Source organism: Herpailurus yagouaroundi, unplaced genomic scaffold, assembly GCF_014898765.1.
Source record: "Herpailurus yagouaroundi ecotype Mexico unplaced genomic scaffold, PumYag 28, whole genome shotgun sequence".
NCBI classification, from domain to species: domain Eukaryota; kingdom Metazoa; phylum Chordata; class Mammalia; order Carnivora; family Felidae; genus Herpailurus; species Herpailurus yagouaroundi.
The window spans coordinates 152,910,325-152,936,808 of NW_024412376.1; the positions used below are offsets into that span (position 1 = coordinate 152,910,325).

At 40.6% G+C, this 26,484-nt stretch overlaps 1 protein-coding gene across 11 annotated transcripts in view; it reads right to left on the bottom strand.

The window, feature by feature from the left end:
• SLIT2 (slit guidance ligand 2) overlaps positions 1-15,747 on the bottom strand; it is a 380,574-nt gene extending 364,827 nt beyond the window's left edge. For 7 of the 11 annotated variants that reach the window (XM_040486997.1, XM_040487032.1, XM_040487040.1 and 4 more), the window contains exons 1-3: positions 14,664-15,747; positions 11,830-11,901; positions 10,590-10,661 (exon numbers count right to left, since the gene is read on the bottom strand). In XM_040486997.1, coding sequence (XP_040342931.1) covers positions 10,590-10,661; positions 11,830-11,901; positions 14,664-14,842 — 323 coding nt within the window. In that variant the 5' untranslated portion in view covers positions 14,843-15,747. The remainder of the gene's footprint in view (positions 1-10,589; positions 10,662-11,829; positions 11,902-14,663) is intronic. The other 4 variants (XM_040487054.1, XM_040487064.1, XM_040487051.1 and 1 more) reach the window with 3 other exon arrangements.
• Between the last annotated feature and the right edge of the window lie 10,737 nt (positions 15,748-26,484).

Below are 26,484 nucleotides of genomic sequence, written 5' to 3' on the forward strand. Positions count from 1 at the left end.
TGGCCTACAGGAGAGTAAGGAGGTCCAGAAAACTAACAACACTTTGAAGAAACTTGAGTATTAAATATAAATGTCAAAAGGACAGGAAAAGAAAGCATGCCAATCTTGACTTATTTATTTTTTTATTTATTTACCTATTTATCTACCTATCAATCTTGACATATTTAAATGGCCATCTGGTAGCAGCAAAATTATATTTAATCTCCAGAGGGCAGAACTGGCACTAGTGAATACATTTCTTTTTTTTTTTTTTTTTTAAATTTTTTTTTTTCAACGTTTATTTATTTTTGGGACAAAGACAGAGCATGAACGGGGGAGGGGCAGAGAGAGAGGGAGACACAGAATCGGAAACAGGCTCCAGGCTCTGAGCCATCAGCCCAGAGCCCGACGCGGGGCTCGAACTAACGGACCGCGAGATCGTGACCTGGCTGAAGTCGGACGCTTAACCGACTGCGCCACCCAGGCGCCCCAGTGAATACATTTCTTAAGAGAGTATATTATAAGGAAGACCTTTCTAAGAATTAGTGAATTTCCAAGAATTAGAAGAAATGGAATGATCTGCCTTGAGAAACTCAACTTCTGATTCCACTTTCATCCAAGCAGAGGCAGTGTGTATTTTTTTCTTTTTCCTGCAAAGGACGTAATCAAAAGAACTCCCGCATTAGGTGAAAAATTGTACCAGCTGAACTTCAGAACTTCTTCAAACTCCAAAATGCCATGAGGTAATGATGAAGACTGTAACTTTTGTTACATAAACTCACATTAGGAAGAAGTTGATTATCTACAGAAACATTCTAGGCACTTAATAAAACGCACACTTGTAAAAAACTATGCCAAGACGATTGGGGGAAAATGGTAAAATTAGTGGTGAAAGGGTGGAATTTCTTTCCACTTACGCTAATTTTTATAAATAAAGCATATAACAAGGTTAAATTTAAAGTGAAACCAAAAGCTTTTACTTATTTATTTTTGTCTGCTGGGAATGGAGAAAGGAAGGAGTATTTCTGAGGGAGGATGACTTCCAGAGTCTACTATTATACAATTCTCATAAAATAAAACTTAACTATGACCTTGTTATATTTTTCTCTCAAGAAACAGACAACAAATATTCACAATAGTGGCAATTAGAATTTTTCCAGGGAAGCGACCGCTCTTGGAAAGATTCCCATTATTCAAGGAGACAATCTCCATTTCTAAAATGGCAGAGATGGGCTATGGCAATCTCATCCAAACCACTGGACTAATAAACATCCTCCAGGATTCACCGGCCATAACCAGTATGCTCCTTCAAGCCTCCGGTCCCTGCAAAGCCCCAGCTGTTTGGAGAGCTTTCCCTATTCTGAGGGTACTTTCTTACAACTTCTGTGAAGCTTCCCTGATCCCCCTACAGAGAGGTAGTTCCTCCCTTGTCTGTGTCCCAATACCCTCATGGCATTTAATAAATAAGAGTCCTTGACGTTGTATTTCATCACATACTGGTCTGTTTCCCAGTAGGCTGTAAGCTCTTCGAGTACAAAGACCACATCTTTGTATTCTTTCCCTTCCTCTCTGGCACTCAGTGGATTTTTAGGAAATGCTAAATGAGAACACACTTGTCTTTTTGCATTTTGATATACTTCAGCAACGCTCTAGCATATGCATTTTATATTCAGCCAACTATTCCCCTGGGATGCTTCCTGAGGATCCTGTCTTAGTTTTTATGTCACTTTCCAACTAACCAAAGCCCCACCACCAACCTTGCTTTCATGTGCCCTATAAAGCAATTATGTCCTTCCCCTCCCATCAACCTCTCTCCCACTGCCATACTCAACATCATCTAGAAGTTAGAAGGAATTTGATATGTTTAAATAATGTCAGATATTGTGAGAAAGAAGATATTTCAGATTGGGTGTAGGCAGTGTCTTTTTTTTTTTTTAATGTTTATTTATTTTGAGACATAGAGAGCCAGAGCCAGAGAGAGAGAGAGAGAGAGAGAGAGAGAGAGAGAAGGGCAGAGAAAGAGAGAGAGAATCCCAAGCAGGATCGGAAATGTCAGCATTGATTCCACAATGCAGGGTGTGATCTCATCAATTTTGAGACAACGACCTGAGCTGAAATCACATCAGACACTTAACTAACTGAGCGATCCAGGCACTCAAAGTAGTGTCTTTTTCTTTTTCTTAATTATTACTTTCATATTCCCAGCCATTCCTAATTCACTCCAAAAGCGATAGCTAACATAAGCATAACTAAGCTTACTACATGATGATCACTGTTCTGAGAGGTTTACATGAATTATCTCCTTCGTTTTTCAGAACAACCCCAACAGTAGATACTATGGTTACTGTTGTTCTGGAGAAGGGTACACAGCTCATAGAAAGTGGAGCTAAAACCTGAATTCAGGTAGGGTGATTCCAGAACATATCATCTGAAACATTTCTCTCAAAGAGACACAGTCTAAATATTTCTAAACAATAATTAAAAATAATGTAATACTGAAATTTCACTTCTCATCAATCTTTCCTTGGGAAAAACATAGCTTTATAGAGCCCATTTCTTTAATATCTATGAATGAAACAACTGAAAATAAGACATCATTAAAACAAAACAAAAAAAATTCTATACTCAGCTCACTGAATTAAAGGTCTGTTCAAAATGCCTAAGGTTGAGAGAAAAATGAAAATATGTATAGTTTTCTCTGAATCCAGGTAGTTTATCATCTTTTCATGAAAATTACTGTGAATGGTCTTAATATTGTCTAAATCAACCATATGCATAAGACAAGGTAATATAGTAGAAAGGCAGATAATAAATGATGTGATAACATGCATAGAAAAACAGTATTATGCTTTTTCCCTCTAAAAGAATATCATGGGGCACCTGGGTGGCTCAGTCAGTTAAGCATCCAACTCTTGCTTTCGGCTCAAGTCACGATCTCGCAGTTTGTCAGTTCGACCCCCACGTCAGGCTCTGTGCTGACATTACAGATTCTGCTTGGGATTCTCTCTCTCTCCCTCTCTCTCTGCCCCACCCCCATTTGTGCTGTCTCTGTCTCTGTCAAAATAAACAAATAAACTTAAAAAAAAAAAAACATAAAAGACTACCAGTACACTTTTTGTTCCTGTTCTTTCTTGAATCAGTGCTAAGAATGAATGGAAATACAAACATTAAAATAAAAGGTGAAACTCTTTCAAAATACTCAATTAAAGGAAAAACTTGAAAGTGGGGATTTCCTGTAAAATGACCAGAAATTAACCCTTTAAAAGGATTTTTTTAAATCCAGAATTACTTTAAAGACCATTAAGGTGCACAACAATTTCTAAACAGGGCTGGAGTAGAACACAGAATACTTCTCAGCAGCTTGAAAAGGATACTGCCATAATGCTAATGCTAATGTAAATGAGTTAAAGAAGCTAAAATCTGATGGTCCCAGAGCAGGAAAACAACATGTAGTGAATGAAATGTATCTCACAGAAGGATTTATGGGAGCCAGCATAAATTGGCTCCATTAAGCAGACCAGGTGGTCAATTACCTATTGTTCAGAACAAGGACAATTGTGTTGAAGGTTCATTATACCCAGCTCCTGTGCTACCAGCTAGATGGAATTTGCCCACAGGATCTCTGGGCTAATTGAGATTCTCGGGATGGTAATGCATGATTCCAGAAAGGTGTGCAAAATGCGTCTCAAAGACACTTTTCCTTAGGGCAAAGATGAGAGGGATCCCAGTAACTGCTTCCTCTGTGTTACTGCTAGTTTTGAGCGTGACCTTCAGTGGAGTGAATGATCTTTCTGTATCACACAAAACACCACTGGTCTCTGAAATGCTTATTCTTAACAACCTCAATTTGAAGGGCAGCCTGAGCATTATTGACAAGCACTGCTTCAAATTATGATCTGTCAACTGTTTCTATGTCTTGTCCATTGGTAAAAGTGACAGCCTCTTATTTTTTCAACTTTTACCAGTGAATATTTGCAACCTCCATCCCAATTCAAAGCGTAAAATGAAAAGAATTTTACCAAAGCCAATGGAAAATATATGTCTCGTATCTACCGGCTGTTGTAAATATAAGGTACTTTAGCAATGTGCTTGGTCTAGAACAAGAATTCTATAAATGCTGCCTTAATAAGCTTATCATGTATAATCTCCTGTTTTTCGTACAAAAATGCCTTCTTTTCAGGTAAATTTCTACTCATTCTTAAAATGTTTTTATTCTAATGCTTTCTTTTCAGGTAAAATGCTACTTATTCTTAAAATGTTTTTATTCTAACATTTTTTTTAAGACAAAGATTTTAACATTTGTGTATTACTTCGATGGATAAATCAAACTTATGAGTAAAAATGTTGCTTCCACTTCATTCCCCGTACTTCTTGGCATTTCTTTATATATCCAGAGCAATGAGAAATACTCTGAAACAAAACTTGAAGGTATTTTTATACATTCTTTCCATCTCTTCTATTGCCATATGCCATAATAAGAAAACCAGAATAAAACCGGTAATAAAATGTGAATGTACAAAAGTCAAATTTATTATGTACACATTTTATTAGCTCAATAAAATAATGCCTAAACTGAGCTTTTGAAAAACAGGAGAAATGTTGAAAATCATAAGAGTTCCTTAAATACTAACCATGTGACAAGCGTTTTGTGAAACTATGTGTGCACTATTTTATTTAGACCATGTACTGCCAGCATGCAAGATAATAATTATCTCTGTTCCAAAGACGAGGAAACTGAGGTTTTGAAAGATGAAGCAATCTGATCAATATCTCCCAGTGGAACTCAAACCAAAGGTTTCCCAGTTTTGCACAATAAGAGGATAACAGACAAATGAGAGTTACCCAAGGCGTGACTATTGCTAATTGAAAGGAAGAGTTTTCTGGTGTCACTCTTATCTAATGTTTCTGATTTTAAAAGGGGGTATAAGAGTTTGTGTCTGTTTAGAAAGCACAAACGACAGTACAACCAATGAGTATTTGCTGCATTGTATAGAACAGGCAACAGAAAATAAAACTACAAAGTGCCTACGCAGAGGGGAGTCTGTGTTCTTTGCACCCTGCGCTCACTGCCAGAAGCTAGAAGAGCAGCACACACGTGAGGAGCTCCAGAGCTACCCACCTGCATCCAAAGTGGATGAACACGGCAGAAGACAGTCAAACATTTTTTTGTAAATGTTCTCTTAAAGTAATATTCCCATTACGTCAGTACCAAATCACCCCTATTGTTACCAAACTGTCATTCTGAAAGCATTTTCCCCAATATTCCCTCCAGTCCCGCAGATATAAATTGCTCTGAAAAAAAGGTAAGTGTAGTCTTTATGAAAGTCCACGCGGAAAAGTCTCTAATTGCATGCAAAGTTGTGAAATTCCATCTAGCGGGCATAATTCAAGCAGAAAGGGATCCAACAGGAATGAAAGACAGAATTCAATGTAAAATATCTGACATTCACTGCTTCCGCAAATACATTGTAACAGTGCAAACTAAACTACTCATTTCAGGGAGGTATAAAGGACACAGCATCCAGCAAACACTGTCACAAAGGATGAGCCCAAAACAGATGTGGGAAAAATAAACAGCCTTGCTGCTTCAGAATGTATAAAACGGTCCACAAAGAGCAAACAGGCCTTCTCACCACCCTTCAACTTCAAGGCCCATAAAAAATGTTGCATGAGAAACCCTTTTGGATGCATTCAATGTTCCGCTAAACTTTCAATAGTGCACATGCATTAAAGCCTCACATGATCAGTCGTATACATAAATGAAAATAGTCCAATATCGCTTATAAACAAGTGAGAATAATTCACATGGAACAGATATCACAGATAAAGTGATACACACTTGATCATCGACAGCATTTTTATCTCTTGCAGGGCATATACTCAACCTCTGTTAGCAAGTTTGACACGTTCTTTGAAGACACACTTTATTTCCTAGGAAAATAACTGCCGTGATTTTAAAGTTGGTAGTATAAAGAAGCCAGAGAACAATTCTTTTGAGATGAGCTTGCATTCTTTTCCAAGGCGATTAGAACTGCTGGTTTGCCCTACTTTAAGAAAAGCACTATGTTATGTGTTGCCTGTAAATTTGTAGGATTAGTCAGAAGAGGATTCTCCACATTCTTGATGAACAGGGGATAAGTGGTGCTTCCTTCAGACCTGTTCCACAACATATTCTCTACTTGAACTCATGTGTAGAGACCTACAACAGAAATCCTAGAGCACCGTAATTCCTCAGCCTCACCCTGGCTGTCACGTGCTTAGGAATGGGGTGTGCACGTGGGAGAACTAATTCAGCACCACCTTTAATAAAATATCAATGTGTCCTTTAGGTATTCTCTCCTGAGAGTGCAGTGTTTGGTCAAATTTAGGTTCCATTGTAAAGGGATTTAGACTTGTCTAAATTAAAATGAATATCTTCTTTATATTGGCTGTATAGAAACTTGAAAATGTCTACGGGTACAGGTTTATTTTCCAGTATTCCCTGCATGGTTTCATTATAATACTTCAGGACTCATTTTTTAAGCAAAAACAAAACAAAACAAAACAAAACAAAACAAAAAACAAACAAAACAAAAAAAACAGCATATCAAATTACAAAGTTAGTAGGAAAAATATAATTTCAAATCCAATGATAGTAAAACTTGGACAGTTTAAAGCAATACTTGTTTTAAATGAACACGTTCACGTTACTAGTATGAAAAGAAAAACAGTCCAAAACCTTGCCTTTATCATTCCTGCAATTTCCTTATTGCAAGGGTACAAGATGATTGTAAGTTAATGCAAAGCCTAATACTCCAAGATTTTCTATTGGTTTCATTAACATAATCTAGGAATATCAGGCTTTTATTTTGCATATAAGCATTTCATTGCATTTAGGACTTCATGTCCTAACATTTTTTTTGACAACCCAAACAATATCAAAACTTTCTCATACTCTTGCTTTCCCATTAGGAAGGAACCTATAAATACATAAATTTTCACTAGTGGAAACTGAAGTGGCCTGGGTCTCCTTAAAAGGTCATAAAATAGAACTTTAATGACTGCAGTATAATCCCATAAACTAGAAGTGAACAACAGAATTTTATATCAGCCCACAAAAGTTTGGGGCCCCAATATGATTTTTTTTGACCCTCAAAGACATGATGCACCAGCGAAGAATCACTTTGAATTAACAATTTTGCATGGAGACTATCGCAGATATACACAGGTATCTTCTGGGAATCATAAAAATGTATATGTCATACATGTTCCGATTCTTTCTTGTAGCTTATTTGTAGTTTGCTTTGCATTAATGAGTTTCCATTGAATTAACTAGTCACTTAACTACATTAGATTTTGGTCGAACACCTCAGCTAAACAAATAGGAGACCTCCTAATACAATCTACATGAGGCACATTTCTCACGGTTTCCTTCCCTTCCCAGATAACAAGTACTACTGGCAACACAGAACATGGAAATCTGCCACTACACATGTGAGGTCTGAAAGTATGGGAGGAAACTGTCAAGACAGGAAGTAACGTGTGGTCATGGTGTGTAACCATGATTAAAACATACTCCTTTTATAGTGATTCATAACCACATTCTGATGATGATCATATTATCTGATGTTATTTTCCATACAACAGAAAGGAGGGAGGGAGGGCGTGTGGAAGGAGGAAAGTTTTTAATATCCATTTATTTCTTGACTTTTGACTGATATAACCTTGTATTTATTGATTCTTTGAAGTGCAAAACAACCTTTCTTTTTGTAGCTATAATGCTTGGATTCACAAATAATGACTTTCTCTATGCTAAAATCAAATTCACCCTAATAACATGACTGTTTCTTACAGATTAGGAGTTGTATTTCTAGAAGGGCACAGATCTTATCTCCTGTTTTCAGATTTGTCTTCTTTCTCTAGATCAAGTTAAAACTCTACCAACATAAAACAAAAAGGAAAAACTTGTAATTTTTAAATGTTCACAAGATAGCCTTTTGGAATTGTTTTAATTTTATCATTTTAAAATGAAAAAAGTTTAGAACCATATATGGCACACAAATAAAATTAATATTTTTATTTTTTGTTCTTCACACAAAAAAATGAAAATTAAGCTACTGTGAATACTATATGAATGGCATTTATAACATAAACCTGCATTTATAACTTTTTCCTACTTAGAATTTGAATGGAAAAATTCACATCTAAATTGCTAAAAACAATATAAGTTCACACAACATATAATTAGTTAAAAGTTAATTCATTGATGTACTTCCAGTTCCTTACAATGTTTCTTGAAACTTCATAGGGGAAAAAAGGCAGTTTTTGAGATGTTGTCACCACCTACTAAAATAAGAATATATCCCATCGGCCATAGTAACTTGTTTATGGACCCCTCTGGTTAGCTTTTTTTATTTGTATTTTTTAAATAATATACTGAACAAAATCTATAATAGTTTATTTCATGATAACTTGAATGCATTCTTCGGCAAAATCTCCTTGCCATTTAACGTATTTAAAAAAATAAATATTTGAAAAGTGTATCCACAATGTTCCTAAGAAATGGTTTTGAATTCCAGAGTCCCAAGGAGATGAATTGGCTGTCAGATAGCAATGTGCTTCCATCAGAAGGACTTGGCAGTTGTAAACAAAAGGAATTTTCTCAGCTTTTCCTCACAAATATGAAATATTTGCTCTCCGCCAACAGCTGGGGTGATTTAAAGAAGTCCTGCATATATATTAGTTTCATTCAAAATTACAAATCTTCCTCCCACTCTGAAACATCTGACTGCATCTTAGTGGAATAGAAAATTGTTCTGAGATGAAGTGACATTCTCAGGGGAAGTAAAAGCGAAAAACTAGTACCTACTTACAACTCTAAACAAATTTCAGATCATAAGGCATCTGGTTAATAATTTCCAGAAAAAAGTGAATTTGTTCAAGTGATATTCAAAGTGGCTTGAAAAACAACGAAAAGGTTTGGTTTGTTCTAGCATTTCTGAAGATATTTAGAACGACAATATAACCTAACTGAGACTGCATGAAAAGTCATCGAAATTCCTTCAACTGGATGCTGGTTAAGGATCAAAATATATGTTTCCGTATGATAGTTAAAAATTATTCATGAAAAAAGTGTTAACACTTGAATTATAATTTAAAATTCTCTATTCATCTCACCAAATATTTAAATTACATTGATACTTTTTAAATGGACGAATTAAAAATACCTTTACAAGATACTCACTAGGAATTAACTATTCACAAAGCCCACGAAGGAGATCAAAGAATACTTTCAGAGTATCTTTATATACCAAGAGATAGGTTATGAACTTATGAACTTCGTAATGAACTTAACTAAATGTTTACCTCGTTTTTATTTCTCTCTGAAAACTAGCTCAAAGTAGTGATTTTAAATTTATTTTAGTTATATTCCCTATTTTGGAATATATATCATAGACAAAATATTACAATAAGATAGACATCCCAGGGTTTAATTTTACTCGCGGTGATAAAAATTATGCCTATATATTTACAAATATCTTAGAAATTGACAAGCCATTTTTGTCTACTTAAAATTACACAGAATTAACTTCTGCCCTTGGGCCCAGTGAATCTGAATAAGTGCTATGCCTAAAATTAACTTTATATTTCATTATTTTAAATAAAATTTTTATTTTTACCTAAAGTGCCTATTAAAGCAGGCATGGAAATTGTTGCTATGTTTAATAGAGCTGTTACATGCCCTTAAAATGCAAACTTACTAAACTTGAGTTATCAAAACATATGAGACATGGAATTCATACCTCAAATTATATAGTGTGTAATTTATCTTAATTATTTCAGACAGATATTTCATACTCTGTAGATATAAACTAATAACGGCCCTCAAGTAGTATATATCAATGCATAAGATTTTGTGTCTGAAAATATAAAATATATTTTAAACTCTGAAGTCCACACGGCCTTCTTGGGGGGGGAAAAATCTTAAAATAACCATGCTTTGATACTATAATTCTTGCCTCCATTTCTCCTAATCTTTAAATTCTTTTTCCAGGAGAAATATTTAGAAAGCTACTATAAAATAATGAAAAGAAGTTGTGAATAGCTATTACTAACGATGTTCACCATAAGTGATAAGTATCAAAAAGCAAATTTTCACCACTGAGAATTTAAAACATGTTCTCAAGTGTCACCGGTGACACACAAAGCAACAGCATGAAAATTAAAATAACAGCTAGCAAAACTTTTCTTTTCCATAGCATATTATAAATGCAAGTCAAATAACCACCTTTCTTCCTACAAAAGCAAATAAAACAAACTAGATGGACAACAAGGAAAACATGTACCTCTCTAAGTACCAAAGCAATAGTTATTCAAGGAAATCAATGTCTCAGGAAAGAAGTCTGTTTTGTTTTTTTTTTTATCTTTATTAAAAGTTAGTACTATTTATGGAAAATCCCACAATTTGCAATTGTAAATTAGCCTGAAAACCACTTATTCGACCTTGTATTTCTGTAAAACTTTCAAAGATTAAGACACAAAGTTGAAGACATGGCCCTTGAAATTCAAGGATTTTTTTTTTTTTAAAAATACAGTTATGTCGTCATAACTTTGGAATTAAAAATACTTACAGTCTCTCCAGTTCTTTAAGATCCTGGAATGCTCCTCTTTCAATGGTGCTAATCTTATTCTCCATAAGCTGACTGAAATGCAAAGTATAACAGGGTCTTAATGTTACCACTCCCCATCTAATAAGCAAGTTTCAGTTCAGCCACTGAGACACTCATAACCTCCTTCCCTTTATAAAATTAAACAATGCTCTGGTTTGAGACTTCATATGAAATTTAAGGATGGTATATTTGAGAGAAATCACAGAGGGCCGAGGGCATCCACAGCACAAAACTTTCACAGAAAATACTAAAATACTAGTAAAAGTTACTAGTCAAAACTGTGAAACTCCAACTGGAGTTTATCCTGAAGAGCAACCCATGACACGGCAGTTTTGATGGCTGTTTTTGGTAAACTGATTTTGGAGTGAGTTCTTCACTGAAAGAATCCATATACAGTATGTCACCATACCCATACTTTAATTCACTTACGGATATACACTGGAAATTGGATGATTTCATAATAGCCAAAATGTGTCTTTTAAAAGATAAACACTCAACACAATGATCAAAAGTATATGTTCATTGCAATGTATATATTTACAAATCTGTGGGTAAAAACAGTTTTACATTACACTGAATCTCACATGATGGCTCCCTCACAATATATTTAACCCACTAATTAAAGAAGTAATCGTAACGCAACAATATTATAAAAACTACAAAAGATGTGAAATACAACAATTCAAAATATGACCAGCAATGTTTTTATAAACACTTCCCACCAAAAACTGTGAAGACTTGGATTGCTTGATTTTAATGTTAGGAATCATACCTCAGTGCTGTTTGCTAAAAAAAGTCTTCTATATTAGTAATAATAAAATGCAGACCCACTTAAATTCTTTCTAGTTAATCTCAAATCCTAAAAGTGTATCAAATGTCTCACATTACTTATTCATATTGTGGAAGCAATTATTCTACACTTTTATATGCATGAGGCACTTAGGGTATGGTATAGCAAACATTTGAGGTCATTTCTATAATATTGTTTCAATGGCAAGCATCCAACCTTAAAATAAAAGCCTACATTTTCATTAAAAGCTATAATACATTGATAAACAGAAAAAGAAAGGAAACCAAGACCTTTTAAATTTTTATGTTTCTGTCATTGGGACAGTTTTTCAAAGTGAGACCAGTAACAATACAAAATATGCAGCCTCAAGAACAAAAGAAAATGTTTCAAAATACAGAAGAACATACTTACAGAACTCTTAAGTGTCTAAGACCAGCAAAATCTGTCTTGGTAATCCGTGTGATGTTATTTCCATTCAAATCCCTAAGAGAAAACAAGAATATGAAAGTTCCATTTTATTTCTATCAATATCTAGTTAAAGAAAAAATAAAAAGTAAATAAAACTTTAAGGTGAAAGATCAGTTCCAATTACTAAAGTAAGTTACAAAGTAAAAGACAGAAGGGAGTAGTTACCTTTGAAAGATTTTTTTTTTTCCCTAATGATTCTTAACAAGTTTACAAAGTCTATGCTTACTGGCATCTGACAAGAACATGAAGTGATTATGTTATCACGAAAAGTCCTCTTTTGTGTGTGAATGGAAGTGCTTTCAAGTTTTGTTTTTATAAGGATGTGTCTATTAATTTCCCAGGTATTCTGCTATTTGACTATTATTGTTAGGCACGCCCCCAAAAAGTTCCCTTCAGGCGCTTAAGTGGAACAATTTTCTAATACTACCCAGAAAGAAATTTTTAAAATTCAGAACCCTGTCCTTAGGTGGCATGGTGGCTAAACTTCCTAAGGCAAAGGAAAAAAAAAACGTTAGAGTGCCATCAAAAGAACTGCACTTCAAAGACTTGCATTTATAGGCATTTACCTTCCAACAATTCTATGTTTGTATGAAAACTAAACTCTTCATTTGCAGCTCAGGGAACCCCGCTGAGACTGTAAAGTGAAAACTACTAGCCGGGGCAATAATGGAAATAGATTCAGGCCCTCACATTTTTGTTCGGATTTCAGCACCACGTTTCCTTCCAGTCACCACCCCCTTTTCTGGCATCTTAGGTCAAGATCTAAACTTGCCCTGGTTCTAATCATTTCAAGTAAAACCAGGCTTTGCTGCGGTTTGCATGTTGTCCTTCACGGAAGTAAGTTTTCTCTTACCTCTGACTTGAAAACATCGTGTTTGAAATTTGCATTTAAAGCGCTTATTTTGTCAATGGTAGAGTCCTATAAGCCAGCACTGAGCAAACTGTTTTCTGAAAACTTTACTGACCCCTCTCCGCCCCCCCCCTCCTCCCTCCCCCCCACCCGGCCCCAAGGACCTGAAACTCAAATTACTATTTTGTTCTAAGTGCACTCCCTTTTTGTTGAGTAAGACATGTGAATGTCTCAACTTTAAACTGTTCTGGATAGCATGCAGTGACAAGCGCTAACACAGAATTCTGCAGTGCTCTCTCCCCAACCCAACTCTCCAAGCCGAGCAAAGTAGCACCAAGTTGTTCCTACAACTGTTGGGGTCTTTTACGGGCTATTTGACGGAACATGAATCCTTACCCCCCCACCGCCATCCCAGACAAATGTAGTAGATCACATTTTGACAAGACACCCTCGGTCGGGCCCCAACTAGCCCAGCGCTTCGGGCCTGGGAAGGAGGGAGAAGTGGGGGGCAGGCCAGTGAGGCTGGGGGTGGGGGAGCCATTTGCAGAGGAAGAAAGGGCTCAATTCCGGCCTTTAAGCTGAGGGCGAGGCAAAGGAGTTAGATAAGAAGAGCTACTCGACGCGCGGCGGGCGGCGCGGGTCCCAGCGGGTCCCCCGCGCGGCCCGCAACCCTCACAGCCCCGGGGGCGCAGAAGCCGCGGCAGCAGAGTCCGGCGCGCTGGCCCCCGCCGACCTCGCCCCGCGCACCCGGGCCCACGCGCAACGGCGAGGGGAGCGCGCCCAGGGCGCTCGGGCAGCGCGGGGCGGCGGCCTCGGCGTTCACAAAGGGAATGGCCTCCATGCTCCGCTTCCCTGAACTCGGGAAGTGCCCCACCAGGAGCGCGTGGGCCGTCAACACCGGGTCTGCGATTACTTCTTCATTAGAGATTCGCAGAGACAGGGAGGCGGGGATGTCTGCGGGCAGCAGAGCGCGAAGAAGGGAAGGAAGGAGAACTGCGGCCACGTGAATGGGCGCAGAAACTGCGAGAAAGGTGCACGGGGGTGATCCGGGGCTCAGCGGGAAGGGCCGGAGGGGGCAACGGAGGGCCGCGGGGTCGCCGTAGCAGTCAGCACCCTGCTCGGCCGGTTCGGGTTGGAGAGCCAGCCCTAACTTCGCCTAGACGTTGGGAAACGGTCCTCCTCTTCAGTCACCCGCTGGGACAGGTCTCCTGGGGCCCGCCGCCGCCGCCTCCTCGCTGGGGACGTGGGGGGCGGGGGAAAGAGTCGCGGGGGCGGCGTGCGGCGGCCGAGAGAGCCGCCTCGGTCCTGGGGCATCCTTCCCTCTGAGGCCTGCAGAAGAGCGCCCCCGGGGCGGACCCAGCCGCCCCACGACCCCTTCTCCCCACCCCCCCCGCCCCCGGAGGGAGACACTGAGCCGCGGAGCGGAGTTTTCTCCCCTCCGAGTCCTTCCGCCAACCGCCCCCCGCCCCCCCCCCCCGCGCCACCCCGCGGCGACAAACGCTGGGATTCGGTCCTGAAACCACCCTGCCAGTGTTGGCCACCGCAAGGTGACTCCGTTTACAGAGTCTGAGGAACAAAGTCGCGTCTCCTTCGCCCCGGGCATCCTCCACTACTTGTCCCCACGTTAGCGGCTCCCCAAGCCCGAGAGAAGTCGTCTGCTCAGGGATGGAACTGGCTGGACGAAAGCGGGAGGAAAGGACCAAGCGCATCTGCCAGCCGGCCCGCCCCTCCTAGGGCAGCGGCCCCTCCCTGAGTAGCGCCCTCCTGTCCTTCGCCCTCCCAGGGAGTTCAAGCCCAGGATGCGCGTGCAGGAGAGCTACCCAGGCACAGGTCCCTGTGCGGCTTGATCCCTCCAGTCTCGATGAAGGGGATGCGCGACCCAGTGTGTGTGTGTGGCGGGGGCGGGGGGTGAAGATCCCGTACTCACAGTCTCTCGGTGTTTCGGGGGATATTCCTGGGCACGCTACGCAGCGCCAGCCCGTGACAGTCCACCGTGCTGCCCGAGCAGGAGCACTGCGCCGGGCACGCCTGCGGCGCCACCTCGTTCAGAATCGCCAGCACTAACCCCAGCGACAGGGATAGCGTTTGCCAGCCGACGCCGCGCATCTTCCCCCGCCGCCTCCTCGCTCGCCGGCGCCGGGGGTTCCTCCTTAGCTCCTTGTTCCGCGCGAATCGCGCTGTGTCTGAGGCCCAGTCTCTGGCGCAGGGCTAGGAACCCAGAGTGTCCGGGTAAATGTACACAAAATAATTTGGAAGTAACAGTAATAATATTCAAGGCAGTAGAGATGGCACAGGTACGCGCCTCCCACTTCCCCTCCACCCTCCTCCAGCAGGGCAGGCGCTCCTCGGGTCCTGAAGGCGCAACTTTAGGTCCTGAGGATCAATCGGCCAGGCCAAGGCTATAAAGAGACCCCGAAGCTGCGGGGAGGAGGTCACACGTCGTCTGTCTCTCAACGATCAACTTGGCGGTAAAAGAGCTGGGGCTCCTAAAGGCCGTAAAGATGCAGGGGCCGGATGCGCGGAAAAGGGAGTGCTCCGATTCCACGGAGGAGTCTTCAAATCCGATTCCAGTGGGGAGGCTATGAGACAGAAGAGGGGTGCTCAATAGAAATGGTGGCCTCGATCAAAGTGGGTTCTCCGAAGCTAGAAGGCGCAAGAGCCCCGCGGGCCGGGAGCGGAGCGCGCCGGACGACTGGGCATGGCGCGCGGGGGCGCACGGGGCGGGGGCGCAGCCTGGGGGTCGCGGGGCGGCGCTGCGTGCCTCCCGCGCGGTTCACTCGAGCGGCCTCCGCACAGCCTGCGGCTCTTCCGCAGCCGGGACACGTCCTAGCCGTTTCCCGACAGCCGAGGGCGGTTTGCAAACACACAAGCACTTCGCCGAAGGAGATCTCGGCAATCCCGCCTCCCTCCTGGCGTCCTTGGCGACGCTCCGCACCGGGGCCTTCCCCGAGGTCACGCAGAAAAAGACAAAAGGGCAATGGGGCCGCCGCAGCCGGCAGAAATATCCACTAGTCACCACCCCGACAGAGGAAATCCAAGAGGCCAAGTTGAGGACCAAGGCTCCTCCGAGGATTGGGTCGGGGCTGGCTGGCAGGCAGGCCGGGAGGTGTGCAAAGGCCAAGGTGGAGGTGTCCGCGTCTTGGGTCCTGCCGGAGAGAACTGGGGGATGACGAGGTGGCAGTTGGCCGGTGGGATCGGCTACCCCGAGGAGAGCCCAGAAGGCAGCTGAATGGCAGTCCCGTGCGCGCGCTTGTGTCGGCCCCTGGCGTCTCCCGGATACGCCGCAGCTCCGCAGCAGACACCTGATGGCAAAGGTGGACGAAACAAGAGCAGACTCCCGGGCAGGCGCAGCCCCTTGGCCGCCTCCCGACAGCCGCCCGCAAGTGGGCCCTCCTCCTCGTCAAAGTGCAGGAACTTTTCCCAGGCTTTGAATCCCGTCCCCCACGGCCACGGTGGGAGTCTTCCCGCCGACGTCGCGCCGCCGCCCGGCTCCCGGTGCTGCACCTGACTCGGCGGCCGCAGTCCCGAGCAGCCAGTCTCCTTCCAGCCCCTTCCCCTCTCCTGGCTGCTGTCCGCGCCTCCTTCTCCAGAGAGGGAAGTGGCGGAGAGGGAAAGCGGCGACAGGCAGCGGGGGCTCGGGGGCTCTGCTGGCTCCCGAGCTCCTGGCAAGTGTCTAAACAATAGGACGGACGCAGCAGCCCTAGTCTCGCTCGGCTGCGGGAAGGTGGGTTGTTGTTGTAACTGGAGTTGTTCGCTCGGGCTGCCTGGCGCTGAGCGCAGCCGAACAAAAACCCGCCCGGCGCCTCTGGAGCCGGCTTCGGGCCCCCGGACGCTCCCCTTTCTCTTCAGCACTCCCGCGGTGCCCGGAAAGCTCGGCAGCTCCCGCCTGCGCCCGGGAGCCACGGCGCTCCCATCACTCGCCGCTGCCGCTGCCGCCGCCGCCGCCTTCTTTAACCACCGTCTGCGGCAGCTACCGCCGCCACCGCCGCCGCAGCCAGCCTCCGCCGTCCGCGCGCTCCCCAAATAAATAACCCCAAGTCAGAAGTTAAGCCGGCGCCGGCCTTATATACCCAGCGGAGCCCCCACCCCTCGGCCCCGCCCCGCGCCGCCCGGCACCGCCCACTGGCTGCGCGCGGGGCGCCCGCACCTCGCCGGGGAGAGGTGAGGCCCCGGCTGCCAGCGCCAGGCGGAGGCGGCGACGGGCGGCGCGTTCCCGCGCGCCCTGGCTCGCGCCTTCGCTCCCACGCCCCGACAAAGTTTGCCGGAGGAAGGAGGTTTCCAGGCCCTTGCCCCCAGCCGCAGGCCCCAGAGGTGCCCCAGGCTCTGAGCTGGTCTTTCGCAGCGGAGGAATGGGGAGAGGGCGGCTTTGAACGCGACTCATAAATAAATAGCGCTGCCAATGCCTTTGCTGCAGCTTTTGCCACGCGATCCTAAGGGGCTGTTCAGTGTGTTTGCAGCGCAGCAAGACAGAGACAGAGAGATTGTGATTTAAAATTAAAAAAAAAAAAAAATTCTACCGAAATAGATCTGCCCGCGCTCACAGACACACACGTGTATTTTTGGGAGCTTAAAAGTTCAGAGTTTTTGCAAGTTTTCCAGCCTTCTCGCCAGCCTTCCCATCTCTGAGCCACCCCCTTCCGTTTAACCCTTTCTTTATAGTCACACACTTCACACCAGTCTCGGTTGACGTCTTAGATTTACAGTATGCTCACAAAACCCTAAGGGCTTGAATGTATCCGTGTGATTTTACTCTCTTAGGAGGGTAAAATAAATCCCTAGCAACGCACATTGTAACCAGAAGGTTTCCTTTATTTAGGGGAAAAGCTGGATTTTTTCCCCCCACTGTGAAAGAGAATTTCCTTCTTTCTTCTTGTCTCTTTAGTGTGATGTGTGTCTGGCAACTGCTACCACCCTCCTGCTCCCCACTCCTCTCCCAGCAAAAACCAATGTCATTATTGGGTTGAAATAGTAACTAAGAGTCAACTCCTTTGCTTGAATGTAACGCACCTCACTTCCCATATCACCTTACAAGGCATTCACAGGAAGTAGTGCAAGCCCTCAGCCTAATGCCGGTCTCATAGAGTGATAATTATTTGTGTCATTATCTGTCATCCCCTTGAAAGCAAGGTAATCTAATTCATTTTTGTATTTCCAGCATCTAACAATATGCCAAACACATAGTGGGTGCTCTGAAAATTGACCCATTTTTTTTTAAACATAAGAACGTACTCAATCTGAAATTTCACCAATATCCCTATTAACTTTTTCCCTACTTAAGTTTTCCCAAATGTCTTTAATAAGGCTATGTCTACCTTTTCATTTTGTCTGCTCTGGAAATCTTAAAGCTATTCTGAGGACGTTTTCAAAGACAGGGGACCCATTAGATAACCAAATTGGAACTCATTTTAATGCCATAGATTTATGTTGCTCTGTTCTTTTAAAGACTTGAAAACATTGAACATTTATTAACTCATTTGTCCTTCTAGATTGTAGCCTCAAGGTCTGTTATGTAACTTCTTTAAGAAGTTGAGACTGGAAGGCATAGTCACATTTTCTTGTAAGAAAATTATAATGAGTTAAATTATATATTTATATTATAAATTTATATTATAAATTAACTCTTATAATGAGTTAAATAATAAGTGCCTATGAATGACCAAGGATTCTTCCACCATAGTACCCCAAACCCAGTGAATTTTCTTTAGTCTGTACTAGCAAATTATATGTTGAAATATGTTTACTACCACACTAATTCATTCAGTATCCTAACTCTGATACCTTGTCAGCAATAAGAGGAGAGTACTTATGTTCAACTTTATCCACCACGTAGAATCATAGTTCTGTATTTTAATTGCAAAAACATATCTTGCACTGCAATATTTGCAAATAATGCTGTTTATAACGTTGCACCAACGAAAGTCATAAACATGAGTTCAAGTTTGATTCTTTGTCTGGCTCCCTTTCCATTCTGTGTAAAACCGAGAAAAGAACTGAAAATAACATTTGTAGCAACATGCCTATTGGAACAGGTTTTAAAATTTGATGAAAATTTAAATAAGAAGATATGTCCAGGGGCGCCTGGCTGGCTCAGTCGGTTAAGCATCCAACTTCGGCTCAGGTGGTGATCTCATGGTTTGTGAGTTGTAGCCCTGCATAGGGCTCTGTGCTGACAGCTCAGAGCCTGAAGCCTGTTTTGGAGCCTGTGTCTCCCTCTCTTTCTGCCCCTCCCCTGCTCATTCTCTGTGTTTCAAAAATAAATAAATGTTAAAAAAAAATTTTAAGAAAAGAAGATCTGTCTGGTGGATTTCATGAAGAGGAAAAGGAAGACTGCAAAGCATTCCTTAGCAACATGGCACATTAATTTATTTGCGTTATCTGTGTTTCAGCTAATAGAGGGAAATGTAGACATGAGTGACCAGGTTTCTCATTTTTAAGGCTCTTATTATAGTATTCCTTCAGTATTGCTGTAGGATGTTTCTTGGAGGCCTTGCATGCTTCAATGCCATTAACTTCTAGGTCTCCATTTTCCTGGATTATGTTGCTCCCAAATGAGATTTGAATTTCTCTTTGACTGTGCTATACCCATCCTGAGGAAAGCCTTCTGTGGTGCTTTTTGTCACCACATGAGGTCTCCATAAATCCTGACCTGAATTAAACAGAAGTGGAAACCACTAGAGTCGTCAACATTCAAGTTTCCTATTATGTTGAGACAGAGAGGAAAACAAAAAAAAAAAAATCCAATTGCTAAAATAATTTAGAAAACAATTTAGACAATTAAATACTCATACAGTTAAAAAAATAAAAAAAGCAAGTATTCTCTCAATCTGCATTTTCTTTGGAGAAAAAAAGTTTATGAAATTAGAGAAAGAGGATAAGAAAAAGAATTGATGAAAAACAGGTAAATATGAGTGAAAACAAAGGTAGTAACAGTAATAGCATTGATCAAATTCATGCAACTGACAGAATATATTCCATGGCTTTAACCCTTCATGCTACTATTTTCCATTGTTGCAAAGTGTGTTCAGGTTAGTGAACTAATTTTTCTCACAACATCTTGCCATTTGAAATCCAGATATGGAACACCAAATTCATGGAGATTAAGATTTAGCTAAATTTTTTCATGTACCCCAAGTGCCGAGCTAGAGTTAAAACCACATATTTTACTCATATTCAGCTGAGGACACTGGTCTTTAGTCAGGTCTGATTAAACGGCAGAGCTGAAATCAAAACCTGAGTTCTCTGACCTCAAATCTTAATTCGTTCTCCTACACACAACTCTATCTAGAGACCCTCTGAAACTCCCAGGGATCAAGGAATCTATAATTCGTCAGGAACTGTCACCATCATATAGGAGATGTTCATGTCTCTCCACATACTCTATTTATGGTTATATAAAGAGAGTAGGGGAGAACTAGGTCCACAGCAGAGTCACCCCAAGGATATTAATTCCCGAGTAGCTTCTGGAGTTGGCTTAAACTTTGAGATGATTCTCTAGGGCAGTTTTTCTCACAGTGTGGTTCCTGGGCCAGAAGCCTCAGAAACACCAGAGACTAGAGATGTAAATGTGCAGACCCCACCTCAGACCCACAGAATCAGAAAATCTGGGGGTGGAGGCCAGCAATCTGGGTTCTAACAAGCCCTCCAAGTGGTTTTGATGCTCACTGAAATTTGAGAACCACTGCTTTCTAGAGCTACTTTGTGGTTACCTCTGAACCACTTAAGTATAGAGAATTAAGCAGCACTGAGTGATGGATGGTGCCTGCTGAGCCGAATTCAGCTTCTCCTTGCCTGGCATTTGACAACTGTCTGTTCCTGATAACCTCTAGGGGGCACCAAAATATTTTTATGTACAGCCCCACAGAGGCAACAAATGCTTAGGTTCATTTTCCAAAGAAATGGTCTTGAGAAGTAGAAATCTTGGAAGCTGCCCTCATTATTACGTCTCAGCCAGTTAAAAAATTCACCATATTTATGTTTTTTTCCAGTTTAATATTACATATTATGGGAATAACGATATCCCCTGTTCATGATTATTGTGAAGATTAAGATACTATCTGTCAAACTGACACAGCAATAGAACAAAGTACCTGGCATAGAACAAAGTCTTCATTAAATAAAGGGCAGTATCACTTTTTACCTACATTACTACTGCTATTAATAGGTAAGTATTTCTAAAACATTTGTATTGTGATCATAGATTTTATATATATATATAATATGTATATATAATATATATATGTATATATAATATACATATATATATTAGATTAGATATTTCCATTGATTATTACAATGATCAAGTAACTTCTTGCCCTGAGCCCTGGGAAATCCTGGCAGGGCAGGTTTAGGGCTTTACTTTATGAGTAGAAGAAAGACCACGTCCTGCCCATGCCTTCAGTAATCTATGAACAAAAGAGTAGCGATAGATACGATTAGTTTCATGATACTCATATCCCATGGTACCCTTTGAGGGGGTGAAGTTGGTTTTCTTTTGCCATAATAAAATAACTTGTTGGTGGCTTAGTAACATTAAAATGAAAAGTTTAAAACCTGAGATATGCTGCTAAGTAAGAATGCTTAGGAAGCTTTGGATACGTCACTTAGATTTTCTGGCCATAGTTTTTCTCATTTATATAATGTTGTTATTAGACCAGTTGAACCATAAACAGTTCCTAGATCTTAGTAGTTATATATTTATTAAATAATGTCTGTGTTCCAAACACTTAGTTCTTTGCATGGTCACAACAAACTTCTGATTTAGAGACTATTTTGACCCCCCATTTAGAGTTAAGAAAACTTGGGTTCATGGGAACACATTCAACTGGTCATGTTCTTGCCAGCTAGTAAGTGGCAAAGTAGGAATTAGAGTTCTGGTCTGATACCAAAAATCTCATAAACATGATACACTTTCTCAAATTCTATCATTTGACTACACTGTGTAATGACTTGTTCTATGTATAATTAGGGCAAAAATGTTTTAGGGGATGTGAAGGTGGAGTAGAAAGGCATTCGAACATTATATAGTATAATTGGGCAAGAACAACAACAAAAACAAAATGTTAAAGGAATAGTTTATACCCAATGATGCAGGTTAAAAATACACATTAACATTAAAAAGCCCAAGGGAAAATACACAGAAACATTTTAATGGTTTTATGAGGTTAAAATAAATTGGCAAGAATTTAACCATCAAGGGAAAAGGAAATACCATTGTAAATGATTTTAAGTTGCCTGATCTTTTGACTTTACTAAATCTAAAAATGTGCCTCCTGGATTTTCACAAAAGAAAAAAAAATATTCCTGTGTTCCTTGAGAATGAAGGGACAGAAGCCCCTCATACCTTCTGCAGGCTCCTACTAGTTTAAGAAAAGTTGACCTTCCTCCTATGGGTCATAATATCAGGCTAAAATTACAAAGAATTTGCTCTAGTCTAACATAAATTCAAAGTAAAATAATTTCAAATTCCAAGGCTAAATATTATACATTTTAGATAATAATCAGCTCTGATTAACAGAAGCTGCTCATAACCACTATTGCAAAATTGTAGTTCAAAGTTCGAGGTTGCCTGATGGACAAAAAGCCATTTTCTCAGAGAAAGAGTCACATTAGTGTCTTAGTCGAAGAGTTGGCAAACTTTTTCTGTAAACAGATAGTAAGTTTTTTGGGCTTTGCAAGCCAATGGTCAAAATTAAGGCTATTTACAGACACTAATAGAATAAAGAGAAAGCAAATTTCCACAAATGTTTTACTGATGTAATTAAATACATAACGATCGGTTACAATTCTTTGAAACCTTGATCTACTTAATTATTTAATTAATTACTTAATTATTTTTAGGGGGATAGCATTTCATTTCATTGGTATTTCCTGTCATCAAATCAATTGCTAAATTTAATATAAAAAATAATGTTTAGCTCCCTGGCAATACAAAGCATGTGACAGGTCTGAGCTGGCCTTAGTCCAAAGAGGTGGTTATTCAATGTGTGAGGTCATAGTTTCCTAAAGGGTTATGTTAAAATTCAAAGGGATGTTGTAAAGATAAAAGCTCTGAGCTCTGAAGGGGCTGCTCTGTGACAAGCAGTAAATGTCTTCCTCAGTATTATCTACTGCTGTCTCTATTTCTTCAGCTCTGAAATGCAATTTTGCAAAAGCATTTAAAGAAAATTTAAATTCATTTCATTTTAATATAAAATAAATTAGTACAAGATATGCTGCATATCCATTTCTTGCATGTGCTTATCTGTTGAACCAGATGGTCCTCATGTATAGAATGAAGATAAGAATAAGTAACATTTATTAAGTATTTACTATGGGCAGGCATCATTCAGAGTGTTTTACTTTATATTCTCATTTAATCCTCCTTGAAAACTGTTTTACCTAAGAGATGAGGAAGTTGAGGGACAGGAAGGTTGAGTAACTTGCCCACATTGCTGTGGCGAGGAGGGAAATGAAGCTAGGAAAGGTTATGTACCTTGTGTAAGGTTGCTCAGTTAAGAAAGGGTAGAGCTAGGATCTTAACCCAAGCAACCGGAGTCGAAAACAGCAGGCCTCTTACTAATTCATGAATCATAGGAAATTCATGATAATAAAATGAAAACTATGGATATGAAAGAACTATATAAACTGTCAAACAATGTCCTAATATTCTTATCTGCACTATGCCAATTATTAATTGAAGATGGTGAATGCAAGCAACAACATACACACATTTAGTCCAGACTCACTGGGCTGAATACAATCTGACTCGAGCCAACCCTTTTATTCTCCTTCTTTCCATAGTAATGGAATTCTTTCTTTCATTGCACAGCGTTGGTGGTATAGTGGTGAGCATCGCTGCTTTTGTTTCTCTTTCAGAAGTTAGGATACACTGTCTTTATATAAAAAGGAATAAAACCAAAGGGGTATTTTTCCACTGAAATGGCATGGAAATTCTGTAATATATTTTCTATGTCAATTTAGGGGAAAAAAACATTATAGCAAGAAGAATCTCTAAGTATAAACAGTGTTTAACTTTTCAGGAAGCACAATGCCTGAAAACAGAAAAATAGTAGTTCAGGTGTTGCTAACTAGTCGTATCTTACTGTGTAAAAAGAATCTACTCAAAGCTGCGTGTTCCTCCTTATGATTGTAAGATATCACAACTGAAAAATTATCTTTAGTATGATTGCCCAAGCAATATAATGAAAAATTATGCAAAATAAAATGCAAATTCTAATGCCGTTTTAAAAAGTGTATCAAAATAAAGTAACTTCTAAAAGCTGGCTCATTTATTCCAAATTGCTTTATTTGGGGCTAAATCTGTTTGGAATTATAGTCATAACATTTTCGTTTGTGCATTTGTGTCATCTATATATTCCTCCTCATTAGTAGCTTTTCCAGGATCATAATTTTTACTTTTATTTTTCTTCCTTAAACTCTCATATGTGGAAAACAAGAGATTGTATATTATCCTACCTCAAAGAAGTTGTGAAGGTGAAATAAGTTAATACGTAAACACTTGGAGACTTCCGGTTCTGAAACAAGATGTCCTAGGCTCACATATCCCCACTTCTCGTCTTTAAGTACAACTAAATGCCATTCAAATAATTCAACAGGTTATAATAAAAGGGCCCAGAGAATTAAAAAAAAAAAAATAATAAGTGGACTGGCTAAGAAGGTCAGGAACTGAGGCTTGACAGCAGTGTGAGTTTCCTGGGTTTTCTTTCTGTCTCACGTAGTGCCAGGAAAGGGCAAGCCCATGAGAGACCTAGTGGGGAACCTGAACCCGCTGCTGCCTAACATCAGCTGGCTGACCTCTACCCAACCACTGCTGCACAATGGTCAGGACACCAGCAGACAAGCTGATGCGTCTGCAGGGAAGCATTGGTGGCACCCAGCATTTCCCTGTCCTCCACTCAGTGGCATGAGAGACTCAGGTCCAATGTCTGCTGGCTCTCCACTGTCCCCTCACTCCCTGCCCCCTGCTACCTGGCAGATGACCCGGGATATTACTTCAGCTCCCACAGGCAAGACACAGTAAGGACTGAGCAGGAGCCCCAGCAGCTCTCACCAGGAGAGCGAAACAGACCAAAATTGCATTGCAAACTCTGGAAACTAAAGTCCACATAAGTAGGCCAGGCCCTACATGCTAAATCTAAACACAGCGACTACAAGCTAAAATAGAAGATTTAAATAGGATGAAGAGTCTCCTAACATAACCAGAATGTCCAGGATGCAATAGGAAAATCACTCACCATACCAAGAACTGAGAAAACCACAATTTGAATGAGAAAAAGACAATTAACTGATGCCAGCCAGATGGTGAAAGGGGATACCAAGGCATTCTTAGGGGGAAAAAATCCAGCAGTCCTACCTTAAGGACATGGCTAAAGAAAGTTCTTTAAGACAAAAGGAAATTATAAAGAAAGGAATCTTGGAACATCAGGAAGAAAAAGCAATGCAAAGAGTAAAAATATGGGCAAAGATGGTATATTTTCCTTCCATTCTTGTGCTTTCTAAATCATGTTTGATGGTTAAAGCAAAATTATCACACTGTATTATGTGATTCTCAGTGTTTGTAGACAAAATAATAAAGACAACGGTATTATAAACAGGCGAGGGTAAAGAGAAAGGGACGTAAAGTTTCTGCACTTCACCCAAACTGGTAAAATATCAACACTAGCACACTGTTAAGTTATGTATATACAATGTTATGCCCAGAACAAGCGCGCACGCGCGCGCGCACACACACACACACACACACACACACACACACACAGTATGCAAAGAGATATACTCAAAACCACTATGGAGATATCAAAATCGAGTTCCCAAACATCTTCAAATAACCCATAGAAAGCCAGAAAAATATAACATAAAGGAAAACCACTGAAAACAAATAGAAAACAAAAAGAGAATGACAGACTTGAGCTCTAACATATATCAAGTATTACATCAAATATAAATGATATAAATGTTCCAATTAAAAGAAACAGATTGGCAGAGTAGGTTCAAAATCATGACCCAACTATGTGCTATCTATAAGAAACTCAATTCAAACATTACAAGTAGGTAGTTAGTAACATGATGGAAAAATGTATACCATGCAAACATTAATCAAAAGAAGGTAGGAGTAACTATATACATATCAGATAAAGCATATTTCAGAGCAAAGAAAATTACTAGAAACAGAGAGGGACATTGTGTAATGATAAAAGGGTCAATTCACCAAGAGAACATAAAATCCAAAACATTTATGCAAAATTATAGAGATGAAATACAATTAGTGGTTGAAAGGGGTGAAGGACATACATGGGAGAGAGTGATGTGGCTATAAAGAAGTAGCAACAGGGAGCCTTTTGGAGATCGTTCAGTAAAGTATGTTGATTGTGGCAGTGGTTACATACACATACATAAAATTACCTAGAGCCACACACACACACACACACACACACACACACACATGCAGTATAACTGGAGAAATTTGAATAAATTTTGTGGGTTATATGAATGTCAACATTCTGGTTTTGATATTGTATTCTAGTTATGTTATATGCTAATATTGGGGAGGCAGGATGATGAGTCCATGGGACCTCCCTCTACATTGCTTTGCAACTTCCTATGAATTGAAAAAAAAATAACAGTCAAGAACCAAAAGTTACATACTGAATTATTCCATCTGTAAATATTATTGAAATCACAAGTAGGAAAACTAAAATTCTTTATCCCTAAACAATATGAAGGGCTAAGGATTGCATGCAAAGATACTG